The 17,147-nt window shown below is 45.5% G+C and overlaps 1 protein-coding gene across 8 annotated transcripts in view; it reads left to right on the forward strand.

Moving 5' to 3' along the window:
* LOC147009047 (amyloid beta precursor protein binding family B member 2-like) overlaps positions 1–17,147 on the forward strand; it is a 192,083-nt gene that overhangs the window by 89,952 nt on the left and 84,984 nt on the right. For all 8 annotated transcript variants that reach the window (XM_085863928.1, XM_085863927.1, XM_085863925.1 and 5 more), the window contains one exon: positions 2,290–2,573. In XM_085863928.1, the coding sequence (XP_085720054.1) occupies positions 2,290–2,573 (284 nt within the window). The remainder of the gene's footprint in view (positions 1–2,289; positions 2,574–17,147) is intronic.

The following is a 17,147-nucleotide window of genomic DNA, read 5'->3' on the forward strand; positions in this document are numbered from 1 at the left end:
GACCGATGAGGTGAACGTGGGATGACCAAGGATAAAGCCCGTTTTTGTTTTAATTTAATAAGGCCGTTAATTTTCTTCAAAGGGGGTGTATAAATTTACCCAAACACTCAGTTTTCAGACATGCACTCCCTTGGAGCTCCCTGAGAATGCTTGCACAAAGTTTCAGGCCACTAGGTTTCATGGTTTTGGAGTTATGGAGGAGACACACACACACACACACACACACACACACACACACACACACACACACACACACACACACACACACACACACACACACACACACACACACACACACACACACACACACACACACACACACACACTGACACACAAACTCACATTTATTATTATGGATAGGTGTTCTAATTTACAATGTTACATGTATGTTAGTGGAGTTAGTTGTGCTTACACAGTAACACATTCACTGAGTTTGCATCTGGAGGACACCACTTTAGCTATGGCTCTGATTTTCTCTTCCAAGCTTGTGGGCTGAGCAAGTTGTCAGCTTGCGTGCAGTGATGACTGTGAACAGTTTCCTTTCTCTTCATCGGATCAAAACTCATATACAATGGATATGTTCGTTTTGGTGTGCTTTATCAAGTTAACTAAGTGTACTAGTTTTGTTGTAGTGTACTAAGTGTACTAAGTGTAATTAAGAACCACAACCTTTTCTAAGATGTGATATAACAATGGATATTGATGTGATATAGAAAATGAGAAATGTATTATTTGTTCATATGCAGCCTGTGGGTGCTTGACTGCATCATTTTTTTCTGAAAGCACGCTTGTGCCGCCGATGCAGTGCCCCTGTTATCAGGAAGCTGGTACTCATTTTGCCGACCTCGGAAGGATGACAGGCTGAGGTCAGCCCACCTGGTGTTAATCCAACGGCCGGTGAGGGGCTCTTGAACCCAAGACCCAAAGATCTTTAGCCAGCCTCCTTAACCCTAAAGCCAACACCAGGTTTACTTGAGGATGTTGCTATAACCATTGTTACTTGCATTCTTCTCTGGTACATATGTGGTTTATTTCTGTTATCTGTAATGTAGAATGTTAATCCCATCAATAAATATGCCTAGTTTTTACATTTTTATGCTGTTAAAATACCAAAACACCTTTTCCAATTGGACACAATGTAATTTCGTCCACTTCCTTTATGCAGAAAGGTGGGTTGGTTGGTCATGTTGTCTGTTTGAACAAATTGGTTTTCATGATGAATAATTTCTGTTGAGACATACCAAGTCAAGCTAACCAAGCTCGTACGAGTCAAAGATGTCTATTTATTTCAAGGATTTAAAAAGTTTGAGCTCTTCCTTGCATGAGTCTCAAACTCTGCATTCGAAACGTCTTGTTTATCTTAAATAAATCATTTGTGTAATTGATTAAACAACAGGTAATACTAGAACAGCACTCGGTGGACAACATACCTCCGCAGGGCTGAATGGTTTATATTTTGTGTCCCAATGACAGGTCGGATCTGAATTTGGACCTTAACCAAAATCGAATCCGCTTGTTCTTGTCACCTAACCAACTCATCCTCCTCGTTTTGTTATAACTCGTCCATAACGTTTTGACATAAAATGCTATACATCGTTTTTTGCCGAATGTCTCGATGGTGAAGAATCTATATATTATTAAGAGTCTCATCTTGTATGTATGTGTGTATGTTTGTATGTATATATGTTCCTGAAATACAGCCAAAACAAAAATACAGCCAAAACATGATAGTGCAAAAATTTTAGGGCCACCTACTCACCATTCTCCTGCGGTGTGCCGTTTCAAGTTTCGTTCAAATTGGGCAGCGAAAAAAATTATAAAAAAAATCAATTCCTGATTCAGTCAAGTACTCTTTGGGAGAATTTGATCAATGCAAACAACCTCAGTGGTATAGTTTGCTGGAGCTATCTTTTTATTTATTTTTTTAATGATTTTTTTTTTATCAACCGCTGTCATAACGGGTTCACGGGTCATCAAGTCACTTATAAAATTAAAAAATGCTCATTTCTGGATCTGGATCTGGATCTGGATTTTCACCAAAATGAAATGAATTTCTCCTTATCACACATCCAACGTGTTCACCAAATTTCATTTGAATCTGTCCATAATATTTTGAGATGTCCTGCTCGCAGACAAACACAAACAAACAAACAAACAAACAAACAAACAGACAGACAGGCAGACAGAGACAGGGGTGTAAAAACATAACCTTTGTCCACCTTCGGTGGTGTCGGTAATACTAATCTTTTGTGTTCACTTTTTTTTTGGTATTTTCTTCCATATGCGCAGATGCACTTTGGACTGAACCATCGTTCGATTCTGATCCGGACCTGCCTCCTGGCTGGAAAAAAGTTAGTGATGCATCCGGAACATATTACTGGCATGTTCCTACAGGGACAACCCAGTGGGAGCATCCTGGACCATGTGATTCACCGGCACCGCCACGGTCAACAGACCTGGTAGGAAATGTCAATTTCCACAGCGAGTCACCAGGCAGCACAGACAAGGACGTCTGTTCGGTGGAATCGTCTCCAGCAGATACACCCGATGATTTTTCTGGCGATACGGCATCAGTAAGTCTTCATCTTTTTTAGTTCTCTTTAACAAAAATACAGAGTAATCCGAGGCTCATGGAGAACGTTGTATATAAATGACGTGCACGACCAGGGATATGACACTTGAGTGTATATTTAAATGAAGTATGAGGACTTTCGTGGGACAATGGATAAAGGTTTAGTATATGGGATTTAAACTTTGAGTCCCAGCATCATGAGTGCAGTAACCAGGTGGGAATGTCAAACAGTCCCACCCAGAATGCAATTTTCTTTATTTTATTTTGCCTGGCAGTATTTATTTGATGGCAATTGCTTGATGTTGCTGTTCAGATAATATATTAAGATTATATTGAAAGTGTTCAATTCCAAAATTGTGATATACTGTTGTCATCTTCCTACTCTGAAGTGCTGACGTGTAATATGTTTTCGTGTTCCCATCTGAACTGATGGCTTATGATGCTCAGATGTGAGTTCTAATCCAAAGCAAGGTTCAGATCCAAGAATGATGATTGGGAAATTAATTCTGAAACCACAGCTGACCTCATATTAACAAACTTCAAACTGACTTGCACCTTGTTTCTGAAACAGACAATATATTGTTACGGGTGACGGGATTCGAACCAGGGTCCCAAACGTCACTCTTGACTCCAAGTGTTACAGGTAGTGATGTCAGTGACCCGAGGTCCTATTCCCAGCCAGCCGGGTTGAGGTCCGCAAGCTAGCCGAGTGGTTTTTGGAAGATTCAACTTGAGATTGAGCGCAAGGAGCAAAGTTCTAGACTGCCATGTTCACAACTCAGGGGGCTTGTGACGTGAACACTTGTTCCCAAAACGTATGTAAATGTCACATGTTTGCTATTCTGAATGGAGTTTTTACAATACAGCCCCATGGAAAAATGTCACAAAGTCAAACCCAATGAAATGCAATCAACTTAGTTACTTCATCAAGGAATGGTGTACACTGAAGGTAAAACGATAAGTCTGTTCCGCGGTCATGCGCTGCCTTACACTCAGTCCATGCCGCAGTCATGCTCCGCCTGACACTCAGTCCGTGCCGCAGTCATGCGCTGCCTTACACTCAGTCCATGCCGCAGTCATGCTCCGCCTGACACTCAGTCCGTGCCACAGTCATGCGCTGCCTTACACTCAGTCCGTGCCACAGTCATGCGCTGCCTTACTCACTCCGTGCCGCAGTCATGTGCTGCCAAACACGCAGTCCATGCCGCAGTCATGCGCCGCCTAACAAGCAGTCATGTGCCGCCCAACACTTAGTCTGTGCCGCAATCATGTGCCGCCCAGCACGCAGTCTGTGCTGCAGTCATGCGCCGCCTATCATGCAGTCCTTTTCTACACAGAAACCACCAAGAATCATCTCTGAAACTTTGAACACCCAGATTAGTTGTGATTTATTTGGCCTTTCGTCCCAGCTACACAGTATTGAGTCCTCGACAATCGGTACGTTTCTCCAACTTATCCTCAATGCTTGTCCACTTAGCTTTGCAGCCACGTTTCTTCTTCTTCTTGGTTTTATTGGTTGTCCGCAAAGTCTCCTTCGCTTCATGGCAGTCGTGGACACCTTTCTTACTGATAACCTATTTCCTGTGCACAATCATATTCCCGCCATTTTTCTCAGCAAACTTAACAACTTACAAGCTGCTGTTTACGAGTTGCATGACTAACTTCAAGGGATGCATTTTGAGATGACGTAGTCAGTATGGATACATGTGACTGGGATTGAAAGGGATTGATCAAATGTGATTGGTGAGTCCGCTTGTTATTGATTGGATAATTTTGAATGGTTCTGTGAGCGAATGAACGGTTAATTGCTCACCCAATCGGCAAATGTTCCAGGCCATGATTTTTGCAGTGTGTTTTGAATTGACAATTAATCAATTTATTTCAGAAAAATCACACTTCGCAATTTTTTTTTTTAATTTCTGCAATTTATTGATTTATGCCATAGATAAGTCGATTCTGTGTATGAATTGAGGACCAGACTTCTGGGAAAGGAAGTATTGACTTGTCCGCCAAGAATGGGGAACTTGTTTACTCAATCCTGAGATTTTTTTATTTTATTTTTTCTTGTTGAAGGCCACAGATATTGATGAAATAGTTCTCATTGAGGCCAAGCATTGAATAAAAGAACTCCATCGATAGAAAAGTAAGGAGAGAGAGAAGAGTCTAAGAGTTTTTGAGGAAGTAAAAAAAATCTTCTTTTTGAAAAGGGGAAGGTCATAATTGTTTGGAAAGACATGAGAAGGTAATGATTTCCAGAGTTTGGCAATGGAGGGGAAGAAACAAACATTGTAACGGCCCACACTTGAGTTGCCAACGGCCACACAATGATCATGTGATGTATTGGCTTGTCGAGTATTCTTTGGTCTCGCTAATGGTGGAGGTACACAAGCAGCAAGTTCTTGCGAGCAGAAACCGATGTAATATCTGCAGAAAAGAGAAAGAGAGCCGACTATACGGCGTAATTTGAGCGGGTTAAGTTTTGAGGTCACGTTGGTGAAGTTGACGAGTCGAATAACTTTGTATTCAATTCTGTCCAGTAAGTATGTGTAGTTGGAACCTCCCCAGATGTGAGAGCAGCACTCTATACAACGACGAATCAATCCTTTATATAGTTGGAGCAACTGTTCAGAGAAGAAGCATCTTCGACATCTGAACAGGACTCTTAATTTCTTCAAACCAGACTTAGCAATTTGAGTAATGCGTGGATTCCAGGATAAATTTGAAGTTAGAGTAATACCTAGTGGGTTTATTTATCACATGGTGTAATTGTAGATCTTTAAAAGGAGATTGGAGAGTTTAGAGGAGTTTTAGAGAGAGAGAGAGAGAGAGAGAGATGAGAAGAAATTGAGTTTTTTTGAAGCATTAAACTTAACTTAAATACATTTGCCCCACTGGGAGATCTTGTCCAAATCCGAATTTAAAGAGGTGGCTGCGATGACACGATATGGAGATCTATCGCATGAGGGAAGACGGGGCAGCTGGGAAAGACATGGAGGAATGTAATGTTGAGTCATCAGCATCCGAGTGTATTTGGTTATTTGTGGAAGAAAGAAGGTCGTTCATAAAAAGAAGGAAGAGTGTTGGAGACAGAACGGAACCCTGAGGTACACCGCTGTTGATAGGGAAGGGGGAAGATGTTGAATCATCAACAATTATGGAGATAGAGTGGTCGGACAGAAAGCTCGATATGAGAGAGCAGAGTGAAGGAGGAAAGCCGAAAGAGGGAAGCTTGGATATCAAACCCCGATGCCAAACTCTGTCAAAGGCTTCTGAGATATCAAGGCCTACAACGAAGGTTTCCCCAAAGTCTCTCAAAGAAGACGACCAGAAATTCATAATGTAAGAAAGGATATCACCTGCAGATCTTGCCTTGTGAAAGCCATATTGGTGGTCAGATAGAAGACTGAGATTCAAGATGCTTGAGATAGTGGGAATTGAGGAAACATTCAAAGACTTTGGAAACAGTAGAAGTCAGAGCAATAGTACGGTAGTTGGAAGGGTTTGAACGATCACCCTTCTTTAAAATAGGTTGTACCAAGGCATGTTTCCAGGTAAGAGGAAAAGTTTGGGTTTTTAAACAAACACAAAACAAATGAGCAAGCATGAGTGCAAGTTCTGAAGCACATTCCTTCAAGATACGGGGAGGATTGCCATCTTGCCCGTAGGCCTTGCTTATGTCCAGAGAGGAGTATTTTTTTGACTGCATGAAAAGAGATTATAGGAAGAGACATAGGATTAGTGAGGGGAGCATCAGAGGGAGGTGGAATGTTAGTCATCCAGTGTGGAGTGAGAGGAGAAAAGAGAACCAAAAAGAGTTGCTTTATCGGTCGGAGAGACGGCGATAGTATCATCGGAATGGAAAAGCGAAGGAAAGGTAGAGCGACAGAAGTTGTTGGAGATACTTTTGGCGAAGGACAAGAAAGATCTATTAGTGGAAGAAGATGAGAGGTTGTCACATTTCTTTTGAATAAAGGAATGCTTTGCCTCACAATTAACATGTTTGCAATGATTTCTGGCGGATATGAAAGCTGAATGCGAGTCGGAGGAAGAAGAGTTTTTCCATGTGTGATATGCGGCATCCCTTGCACGAATGGCCAAGAGCAGGAATTATTGAATCATGAATTGGTGAGGGAGATATATTTGAAAGAGAACGGGATATAAGCCTCCATTCCTGCAACAACATCCTCAGCTATACTTTCAGCAGAGATAAAGGTATCACCCGAGGAGAGGCACTAGTCTTTGCAGGGAAAGTCAGAAAAGAAATTTCGTAAACCAGTCCAGTCAGCATTATTAAAATGCCAATACTGGTGTTTCGTCAGAGTACTCGAATGAGAAGAAGTGGTGGTAAGGCCTAAGGCCTGTCGCAGCTAAGTGGGAGCCACTTCGTTCCAAAACTGACCAAAAATTATCAAAAATGAACTTCAGGAAATTATCAAATCATTAACTATTCCATAAACTGGAGCATATATGGAACACAAGGCAAAAAACAGTTTATCAATTCAGACAAACACAACTCAGGAAAGGAACCAGACTGATAAACATTTAAATATCATGGACACTTACTATGACAATCTGTTCCACTTGTTAGGCCAGGATGTCGCGACACGATAGTATCAAATTTTGGCAAATTTTCATATTTCTCGATGGACATGAATAAAAAATTAAATTTTCTTCCCTCCAAATGGTTGTCAGATAAATATTTGAGCATTATTGCTCATAGACTTGTAAAGTCAGTCTGATTCATCTATTTTATCTATTTTAATGTCCAAATACTTAAAACATTCACTCACCTCAATATTTCAGCAATAATTCCAGAATTCCATAATCGTCGTGTAATGGCGGACAAGAAAAAAATCTCCCTTTAACTGTTGAGGGAGATTGAGGCAAACCTGTATTTTTCCTGCAAATTGGTCATGACAGAAATGTATCATTTGGGGCATGAGATTTCAAATTCAATCATTCAGGTAAAATTGTATTGTGTATAATATTGATTGTCGTGTAATGGCGGACAAATTTGAAATTTTGAAACAGGTGGTCAGTGAGCGATATTTAATCAAAATATGTCTATAATGTTTGTAAAATTAGATAATATGATTATTGTTGGTAAAATGAACCTCATCTCAGCCACTTTCAGCACACTTCGCAGAATAGCACAGGCACTTTTATTTTTTCATCCCTGAATAGGCATTCAAAGTGAAACTAGGATAAATTTCACTCTATCACATGCCATTCAGCAAATTTTTGATCGATTTCCAAACTGTAACTTATGTTCTGGAAAGGAAAGTTCACTCTTTCTGTTGAAATAAACTTTTCAAAACCAAGTTCCAATGACGAATATCAGATAAATTAAACAACATCTGGAAATCTAAAAATGAAACTGGAAATATGACTGCTTTTTCAGCTGATAGCATTTAACGTACATGAATCTAAGGATCCTGACATCTGACGGTCATTAAAGTATACATTTTTTAAATAGATTTTTCAATGCTCTAACTGACTGTGAGGGTTTCAAGAAGGCTAGTTTACTCATATTTGTGTTTATTTACTGTTATTTAAATACAAGCATTTAATTGGAACAGGGTGGCTCCCACTTAGCTGCGACAGGCCCTAAGTCACATTTGCTCTACGGCTAGGATACGGCGGCCGTACCCCCCCTGAATTGACAGAAACGTGCGGCAGCCGCAGAGTTTCTGAGGTGGCCTCAGGGTGGCCCTACGTCATATGGCTATATTTTACAGGCCGTAGGGGTCGCCGTCGAATTATAACGCGGAGTTATAACTTTTTTCATTTGTACGTTGGCCGTAGCAATTCGTCATGCCGTAGCCGTGACGTTGATGTGTTCCACGTCGACCATACGTAGGGGGTACGGTGGGCTTGCGTTATTCGTGTGGCTGCCATAGGCTCTTATCAATGAAAAATGAATTTTGCCAACCCCCAAAAAATTACGGCGGCCACACTATTTCCACGGTCACCGTACGGTGGCCTTGCGGTCTGTGTGACTACCTGCGTGCAACGCAGGGTTGACGCACGGTTCCCCTACGCCCGCCGTGCATCCGACGTACGGCCTCCGTGGCAGTCTGCATCCACCGTGCATCCACCGTGCGCTACCACTAGAGATCGGAGTATAGGTGTTTACCTATACAGTGGTGCCCCCAGAATCCGAATTTAATTCGTTCCAGGAGGCTGTTCGGATTGCAAAAAGTTCAGATTCCAAAACTATTTTCCCAATAAGAAATAATGGAAAGTGAATTAATCCGTTCCTGGACCCCAAGAAGGTCAGGTATGGGAGCATGTGCCAGAACAGCGCGTCGCTGCGTCCACTTTCCGCCGGTACTCCAGGGGCCTCCGTCTGGCCATCCCCCAGGCAGATGCCAGGCCCATCCCCATCTCCTTGAGATGATGGTCAACCTGCTGCAACCATGAGGCACGTGGTCGGCCCACTGGCCTCCTCCACTCATGAGACTCCCTCGCTGAGAGAATCTGGTGAGCAGGATCAGCGTCAGGAAAACGAGCCACATGTCCATACAGCCGCAGCTGACGCTCACGGACTATGCAGGTAACAAATCTCATCCGAGTCTCTCTCAGCAACCGCTCGTTGGACACAAAATCCGACCAGCGATAGCCAAGGATTCTCCGAAGAGACCTGGTACCAAAGGAATTAAGTCTCCGTCTCAGATCCTTGGTCAAAGTCCAAGTCTCGCACCCATAGAGCAAGACTGGAAGTACCAAGGACCTGAAGACTCGGACTTTCGTCCTCCCGCACAGGTACCGGCAGCGCCACACCCCATGATCCAGTGAATCCATGACTCCCCAGGCCCGACCCAGACGTCTATTGACCTCCGGCTCACAACCTGCGGAGACATGAATATCACTGCCAAGGTAAGTGAATCTATCCACGACCTCAACATCCTCACCACAAACACACAGACAGGACAGCAGCATCCAAGATGTCACCGAAAGCCTGGATCTTTGTTTTGACCCAAGAAATCCGTAATCCCAACGGCTCCGACTCCTCATTCAGCACCTCGAGGGCCCCCAAGAGGATGTCTAAAGTCTCCGCAAAGATGACTGCATCATCTGCAAAATCAAGGTCCGAGATCTTGACATTGCCAAACGATGCACCGCAACTTGATCTCTCCGACATCCTCCCAAAAATCCAGTCCATACAAGTGCTGAAAAGTGTGGGGGCAAGTACACATCCCTGACGAACTCCAGTAACAACTGGAAATAAGTCAGAGGCGGTACCACCACACTTCACAGCACTCTCAGTACCAGAGTAGAGTTCAGACATCAGATCGATCAGTTTCGATGGCACCCCACGAAGACCAAGAATCCTCCAGAGGACATCCCGATTCACTGAATCGAACGCTTTACAGAGATCAACATAGGCTGCAAGCAGCCCCTGCCGAAACTCTCGTCTGCGTTCGGTGAGGACACGAAGTGCAAGGATACGGTCAATCGTTGACCTCTTTGGTGTAAAGCCTGACTGCTCTGGACGCTGGTGCTCAAGCAGATGGTGGCGAACCCTATCAAGAATTATCCGAGCAAAGACCTTGCCTGGCACTGAGAGCAGCGTCACCCCTCGGTAGTTGTTGCAGTCTTGGCGATCACCCTTCCCTTTCCAGAGAGGGACAACAAGGCCCCTCTTCCAGTCAGTTGGGATGATGCCTGTGTTCCAGGCAGAGCACAAAACTGCATGCAACGACGCGAGTGCAGCATTTCCACCAGCCTTGAGAAGTTCGGCATGGATGCCACAGATCCCTGGAGCTTTGCCCCGTTTCAACTGGTTCACCGCAGCCCGTGTTTCCACAAGCGATGGTGGACCACAGTTGATTTGAGGGTCAGCAACAGGGATTGTAACACCCTTGACGTCCAACTCGACAGCTGGGGGATCAGCCTGGTACAACCGCTCAAAGTAACCGGCCCAGCGGGCCTTCACTTCAGACTCCTCTGTCAAGAGCCTACCACTCTCTGCTCGAACTGCAGTGCTCCGAGGGATGGGCTTGGATGAACGTAATGCGCGAATTCCCCTGTAAGCGGGACGAGAATCACCTGTCCACAGGTGATGCTCTACCCCTCACAGATTCCTCGCACATAGGCCTCCTTGTCCACCCTCAGTGCACGTACAGTTTTACGCCTCAGCTCCCTGAACAGCTCAGCTCTGCCATTCAGCCTGGTCCTGCGACTCTGGTCAATGGTATCCAGTGTCCCTTGAGAGACAAAATTCTTCTTTGCCCTGCGGTGAACTCCAAGGCATCCACCGGCAACATCAAGGACGGTGGTCTTGAAGGTGCTCCACAACTCTTCAGGACCCCCAAAGCACCCAGACCCGTCAAGTGTCCACTCAGCCTGTTCGCAAACTCCTCAGCTACTCTCTCATCCCTGAGCTTGGCAACATCCAGCCTAGGCTGGGATGGTACCATTCTCCAGGATTTAAGGTGCAGCTTTAGAGTTGCTACAACAAGCCTGTGGTCAGTATTGAGGAACTGAGCACTCCGGTAGACCCTGCAGTTCTGGATCATCCTCCAACGACCGTCAATGAGGACATGGTCAATCTCCTTTGCCACACCGCCAGCGTTGGAATACCAAGTCCAGCGATGAGCTTGCGGGCGCTGAAACCATGAACCAGCCACCCTAAGTCCATGACTTCTTGCAAAGTCAAGGAACTTAGTGCTATTCTGGTTCATAGTTCCTGACCCATGGGGACCAACACACACCTCATAACCATCCCTATCAGTTCCAGTCGATGCATTGAAATCTCCCAAGACTAGAAGTGTATCTCGTCTGGGGCACTGATCAACCACAGACTCGAGTGTGGCGTAGAATGTGTCCTTCACGGTAAGATCACTCACCTCAGTCGGAGCATAAATAGAGACCAGGGAAATGACACCTAAGGAGTGACGAATCCTTAATCTCATAATACGCTCGTTGACCGGTGTTACCTCAATTATCATTGGGGTCAGCTTATTGGACACAGCTACAGCAACTCCTTGGGTATGGTAACCATCAGAGCGACCAGACCAATAGTAGGTGTAACCACCCACCATTATCTCGCCGCAATCCGGTCTCCGAACCTCAGAGAGAGCTGCAATCCCGATGTCCAAACGCTTGAGCTCAGATGATAACAGAGACAGGTGATCATCCTCTCTTAGGGATAGGACATTCCAGGCACCCACCCGAAGGGACCGCCTCAGGTTAACCCAAGGAGACCGCCGTCTGGTGGACGACACCTCAGCACCACTCCGACACACTCTCCCGCAATCTGACCCAGGGATGTTACCCCGTGGTTTCCCTCCTATCAAAGATTGGGGGTCCCGAAGGCTTTGCCCCAATCCCATCATCCGGTGAGCTGCCCTGCGAAGGGAAGCTGCACAGGAAGTACAACAACGGAGTGGGTTTTCAGATTTTTTTGCGTTTTTGCGTTTTGCGGAATGAAGCGTTTTACGGTGGCTGGAGTGCAAATCCTGCCACCAACCTCCTAATAAGAAGTAACCCAACTGCAGGAGGACGTCCGCAGACACAGTTGGGCACTAGATATGGATGGCCGTTGGCTCACAAGGAGCTCCTCCGCCCTTTGAAAACCCACTTTCAACTGAAATTCCCCATGTTTAAGGTAAAATAAGATGAGTAAATGACCTTCGGTGGCGGTGTATTGTATGTAAACTGGTACAATCACCACATCCCAAGGTCCACACAGGCTCGTGCTCCAGCCTGGGTTCCGATCGCTCGCGCACTCTGTGAGAGTGCTGCCCCCAGGGCAGCTCATCAAACATGATGCCCCCAGAACCACAATCACTTTCATCAAACGCATCGGGCTGAGGTAATCATGGATATTCCAAATTACAACCGGATTTTCTGTGAAATTAAATCCTTGCCCAACAGTCCATCACTCCACGTGATCAGATTGCTTTTTTTGTTATTAATTAAAACACAAGATGAGTAAAAAAAACAAAACAGCACAAATGAAGGTGAAAACACGAGGTAAAGTAGCGATCGACACACGAGAGATGCTTTCACGAGGACTTCCACCGACGAACTGAATGAACAAAGCGCGAAGATGCGGGTCGAACAGGTGGGGGAGACGCACGTGAACAAACATGAACGCCACGTTGTGTTCGGTTTTTGAAAATGTGTTCGGTTTTTAGGGCAAAATTTTCTCGAAAAAATTGTTCGGATTCCAATTTTTTAAACAATGGGGAGTTCGGATTCTGGGGGCACCACGGTACTCCGAACTGGTATATTCAGTTATATATATTATAGTTATCGTATATTCAGTTATATATACTGGTATATTCCGAACTGTTATATTTTTATTTCAGTAAAAAAAGAACTGGTATATATACCCACTCGTTACCGTCCATCTGGCCGCACGATCGCCTTAGGGCCCCCCTGCGGTCGCCTTGTGGACACCTTGAGGCTACCTTGCGTCTGCCTTGAAAATTACATGGTGCTGGAGGGACGCCCTAAGGTCACCGTGCGACATCAAATCAAAGACCGTACGGCACCCCCACGTTTTCGGTCTCCACAATTTCTAAATACGCCGTGCGGCTACCCGCAAAAATAAAAACATGTGACTGCTACATTGTGTGACCGTGGAAATACTGCGGCCGCCCTATAATTGCTAGTGGCCGTAGATTTTGTAGACCCTACGGCCGCTGCGCAAAATGTGACTTAGGCCTAAGTAAAGTGATGCTCACAAGATTGTGGTCAGATGAACCAATTGGAGGTGAAATTGTGTAGTTGTAATGCAACAGATTGGAAATGAAGAATAAATCCAAAGTATTGATAGTGTGGTCATGACAATCTGGGATATGGGTAGGGTGGGTGATAATTTGTTTCAAATCATTAAGAATGGAAAATGTAAGAGCTTCACCCCCCCCCCCCCCCTTTTCAGCCACTCCCTGTGGTGGACATTGAAGTCTCCGAGATAGAGAAATTCTGCTTGAGGGTGTTCGGATGTCATGGCCTCATGGCAAGAGTTGAGATAGTCAAAGAAAGCTATAAAGTTTGTAGAATTTGGAGAGCAGTAAGTGAAACAGAGAAAGATAGTGATGGTCGGGAGACAAATCTTAAGCCAGATGACATCAAAGTTTGGAGATTCAAGGTCCACAAGGCGTACAGCAGGCGTGTTGATGTTGGAGTCGACACAGACTCCTCCTTTGAAGCAGAATTGTGAGTGAAAGTTGTAGTTTGAAATGTTATAAGAATTAACAAGAACATCATGTGATAATTGGGTTTCAGAGAGAAGAAAGATATTAGGAGAGGAGCTTGCTCGATGATGTTCAACAGAGGAAAGATTTGAAGAAAGACCACGGATATTGGTGAAATTAATTGAAAATGAGCCACGTTGGTTGAAAAGGCAAGGGTCTTGGGAGGGACCGACACTACTATTACTGCCTGAGCCCCCCTCTCCCTCCCCCTCACGTTGGCAGCAGAGATAGGCAGATCACCGGAGATTCTTCACACCCCATAATGCCGGGAACTAGGGCCATTAACTTTTCGGACTTTATCATATTGTTGCGGTTCTGCAAAACCGCATGCCTCTAAGGCAATGGCACCCAACATACAGTGATCCCCAGGCAGTTATTTTGTTGGTCTTCATGCAGTCAGATCTTCCCCTCATGCCTTTTGGGTCAACGGGACGAAGTGCGTTGTGTGGGTCTTGTAGCTCAGTCTAATTATATCTCTATCTTCCATTCAATCCTGATTTCCATTCCAACCCTTTCCTTTTAGCCATGATACAAATCAAATCAAGCAAGAAAGCAAACACACATGAAATGAATAACAAGCACCAAGGACACTTCCGTGAGCGAATCACAACAAGAACGAAGACTCTGCCTGACGCGCGCATGACGCGCCCTTTCATTCAAATCTGCACACCAATTTACAACAGCATCTCGCATTACTCACCCCTCACTCACCAAAAACTCAACACCACGACCACCAACATCTACCGCACATGGGAAAAATATTCCCGTGCCTCCTCGTATCTCTGTATCGATACAATTCGCCACTAAACAGAGGCGTGCTGCATGGCTCAAGGTACTCGGACCATGTGATATGGGGACGAGCAATGGACGTTAACAGCACCAACCTCATCTTGCCGGGGATGCCCCGAATAGGCACGCAGGATTTATACGACCCTCATCCAGTCACCAGAACGTGGCAGGATGGGCGGCGGGGGGTGGAGGGGGGGGGGGTGTCGTGGTAAGAGCGGTCCGGGAGTTCGGTACGGAGCTCTGGGCTATGTCGCGCCAGATGTGGGAATGAGACCGCTTCCGGTCCCAGGAGCCTGGCAGGACGTGGCTGGGACCGTCATGGCCCAATCGGGAAGCGTGATTCAGGTCACGGTGCGTCACTTTGAGTCGTCACCCCATCCTTCACCCGGGGCTTGTAAAAGGCAGATCACGAAGCCGTCCGCCATCTTTTTTGCCTGCTTGCCTCACCCTCTTTTTTGCCTGCTTGCCTCGTCCTCTTTTTGCCTGCTTGCCTTGCCCTCTTTTTTCACCTGCCTGTCTCGCCCTCTTTTTCACCTGCCTGCCTCACCCTCTCCTTCGCTTCTCTGCTTCGCCCTCTTCTTCACTGCTCCTCGTTGTGTGCCCTTCACTGGATCTACACTCGTGGTTGGTGTGCGACAGACATTCTTCTAGGACAAGTGCGGAGCACACGTTTCCACGAGCCCCGTCAAAGTAACGAAGCAGGAGATAACGTGCCAACTCTTGAGGTGGGAATGCTCAAGCAGAGCGTCCCACGGAGGTAAACACTACACTCAGACCTATGCATGACTCGGCTAGTAATCTTTTGCCTCACACCTCCTCTCTCTCTCTCTCTCTCTCTCTCTCTCTCTCTCTCTCTCTCTCTCTCTCTCTCTCTCTCTCTCTCTCTCTCTCTCTCTCTCTCTCTCTCTCTCTCTCTCTCTCTCTCTCTCTCTCTCTCTCTCTCTCTCTCTCTCTCTCTCTCTCTCTCTCTCTCTCTCTCTCTCTCTCTCTCTCTCTCTCTCTCTCTCTCTCTCTCTCTCTCTCTCTCTCTCTCTCTCTCTCTCTCTCTCTCTCTCTCTCTCTCTCTCTCTCTCTCTCTCTCTCTCTCTCTCTCTCTCTTCTCTCTCTCTCTCTCTCTCTCTTTTTCCAGCCTTCTATTTCATCCCCTTTGGACGCACAAAAGAGCATCCCTGATTCACAATCACAGTTTCCGCTGGCACGACACTGCACCCCCCCATATTGCACCATACCACACCTTAGACACCAGCATTTTTCCCTCCTACCTCCCCCAAAGCGTACTGGGTTGCGTTGGTCGACTGACCGCGCCAGGTATTGTGAGGCCATTAGTTCTCATCTGCTCTCTTTCCTTCTGGCTATCTAATCTTCCTCGGGTTTGTGTGTGTCTGTGTATGTGATGGCACCTGTCGTCGCATACGTTAAGATTGTAGAAGATATTATGGGATAAGTCTGCTCTGTGTCTGCTTTTGTAAATTTCTTGCCTTTTGTCACACCCCACAAATTCCTTGCTTTCCCTGCTGTATGTAATAATACACCCATTCACTATGCCGCATACCTTTCCTCACCTGATTGTAAAGAAATGCTTTATATAGAAATGTTCCCAGCTCATTTTCTTCGTTTCCTTCATTGGTCCAGCATGGTCTGTATCCTAGCCGAGCCGGAACATTATCCCCCAACAATATGTTTTGCAAGCTGGTACGTCCTTGGGCAGTTACGCTCGGCTGCATCTGATTTGGTTTGAACAAGGCGTACAGAGGGCGTATTCCCTGGTAATTAGATCACATTACCACGAGATAACCGGTATTCATTAGACGGAGGACCCTAAGTCATGGAGTTGAGTTATTGGCTTTCACTGTTGGCGACCTGCTGCATCACTGAGTTATTCGTGTGTGACGGCCTGCGATTTCGGAGAGTCTCGTGGGAGCCCAAGGTAGCTCCCCCCGTGGTCTTCTCGCTACCGACCCCGGGTCCACAATAATATTTAATTGGAGGCTGTCTGAGGGAAATGAGAGGAAAGAGAAATAAATGAGATAATGTGAAGTGAGGAGTGAAAATGAGTGATTAAGAAAAATGTATGATGAACAGTGTATGATTTTTGAAAAGTGTATGATGTTTGTTTGAAAAGTATATGATGTTTGTTTGCAAGAAAGAGATATTAGAGCTAGCCCGGAAGCTATATTTTGAGTGAGATAGAAAGTAAGACCAGCAACCCTGACATGGAGAGTGTCACATGGTTCCAGGCACCACTTTAACGCTCCTAAGTCAGAATGTTAGTACCACCCTGAGCGGTTGCAGTCTCCAACCTACTTCCTAAAAAACAAGTCAAACCGGATGGGTGTTTTTTTGGAGACACAATCTCCTTACTGGATGGCTGTTGGTTCCCTAAATGAGCTCATCCACCCTTTGGCAGGTATTGTTTTTCGTCCTGCAGGGTGTCACAGTCACCCCCCCCCCTTCCCCCACTGGTGAGCCAGTGAGGGTAGTCTGTTTAGTCGCCGACTACCTGATCATGAGGCAGGTAGCACTGGGTTACATTACCAGTGGCAGTCAAGAAACTTGACTGACCTGACTGAGATTAA

This window comes from Eptatretus burgeri, chromosome 18 (genome assembly GCF_056783735.1).
Source record: "Eptatretus burgeri isolate ZD-2024b chromosome 18, Ebu_testis_v1, whole genome shotgun sequence".
NCBI classification, from domain to species: Eukaryota; Metazoa; Chordata; class Myxini; order Myxiniformes; family Myxinidae; genus Eptatretus; species Eptatretus burgeri.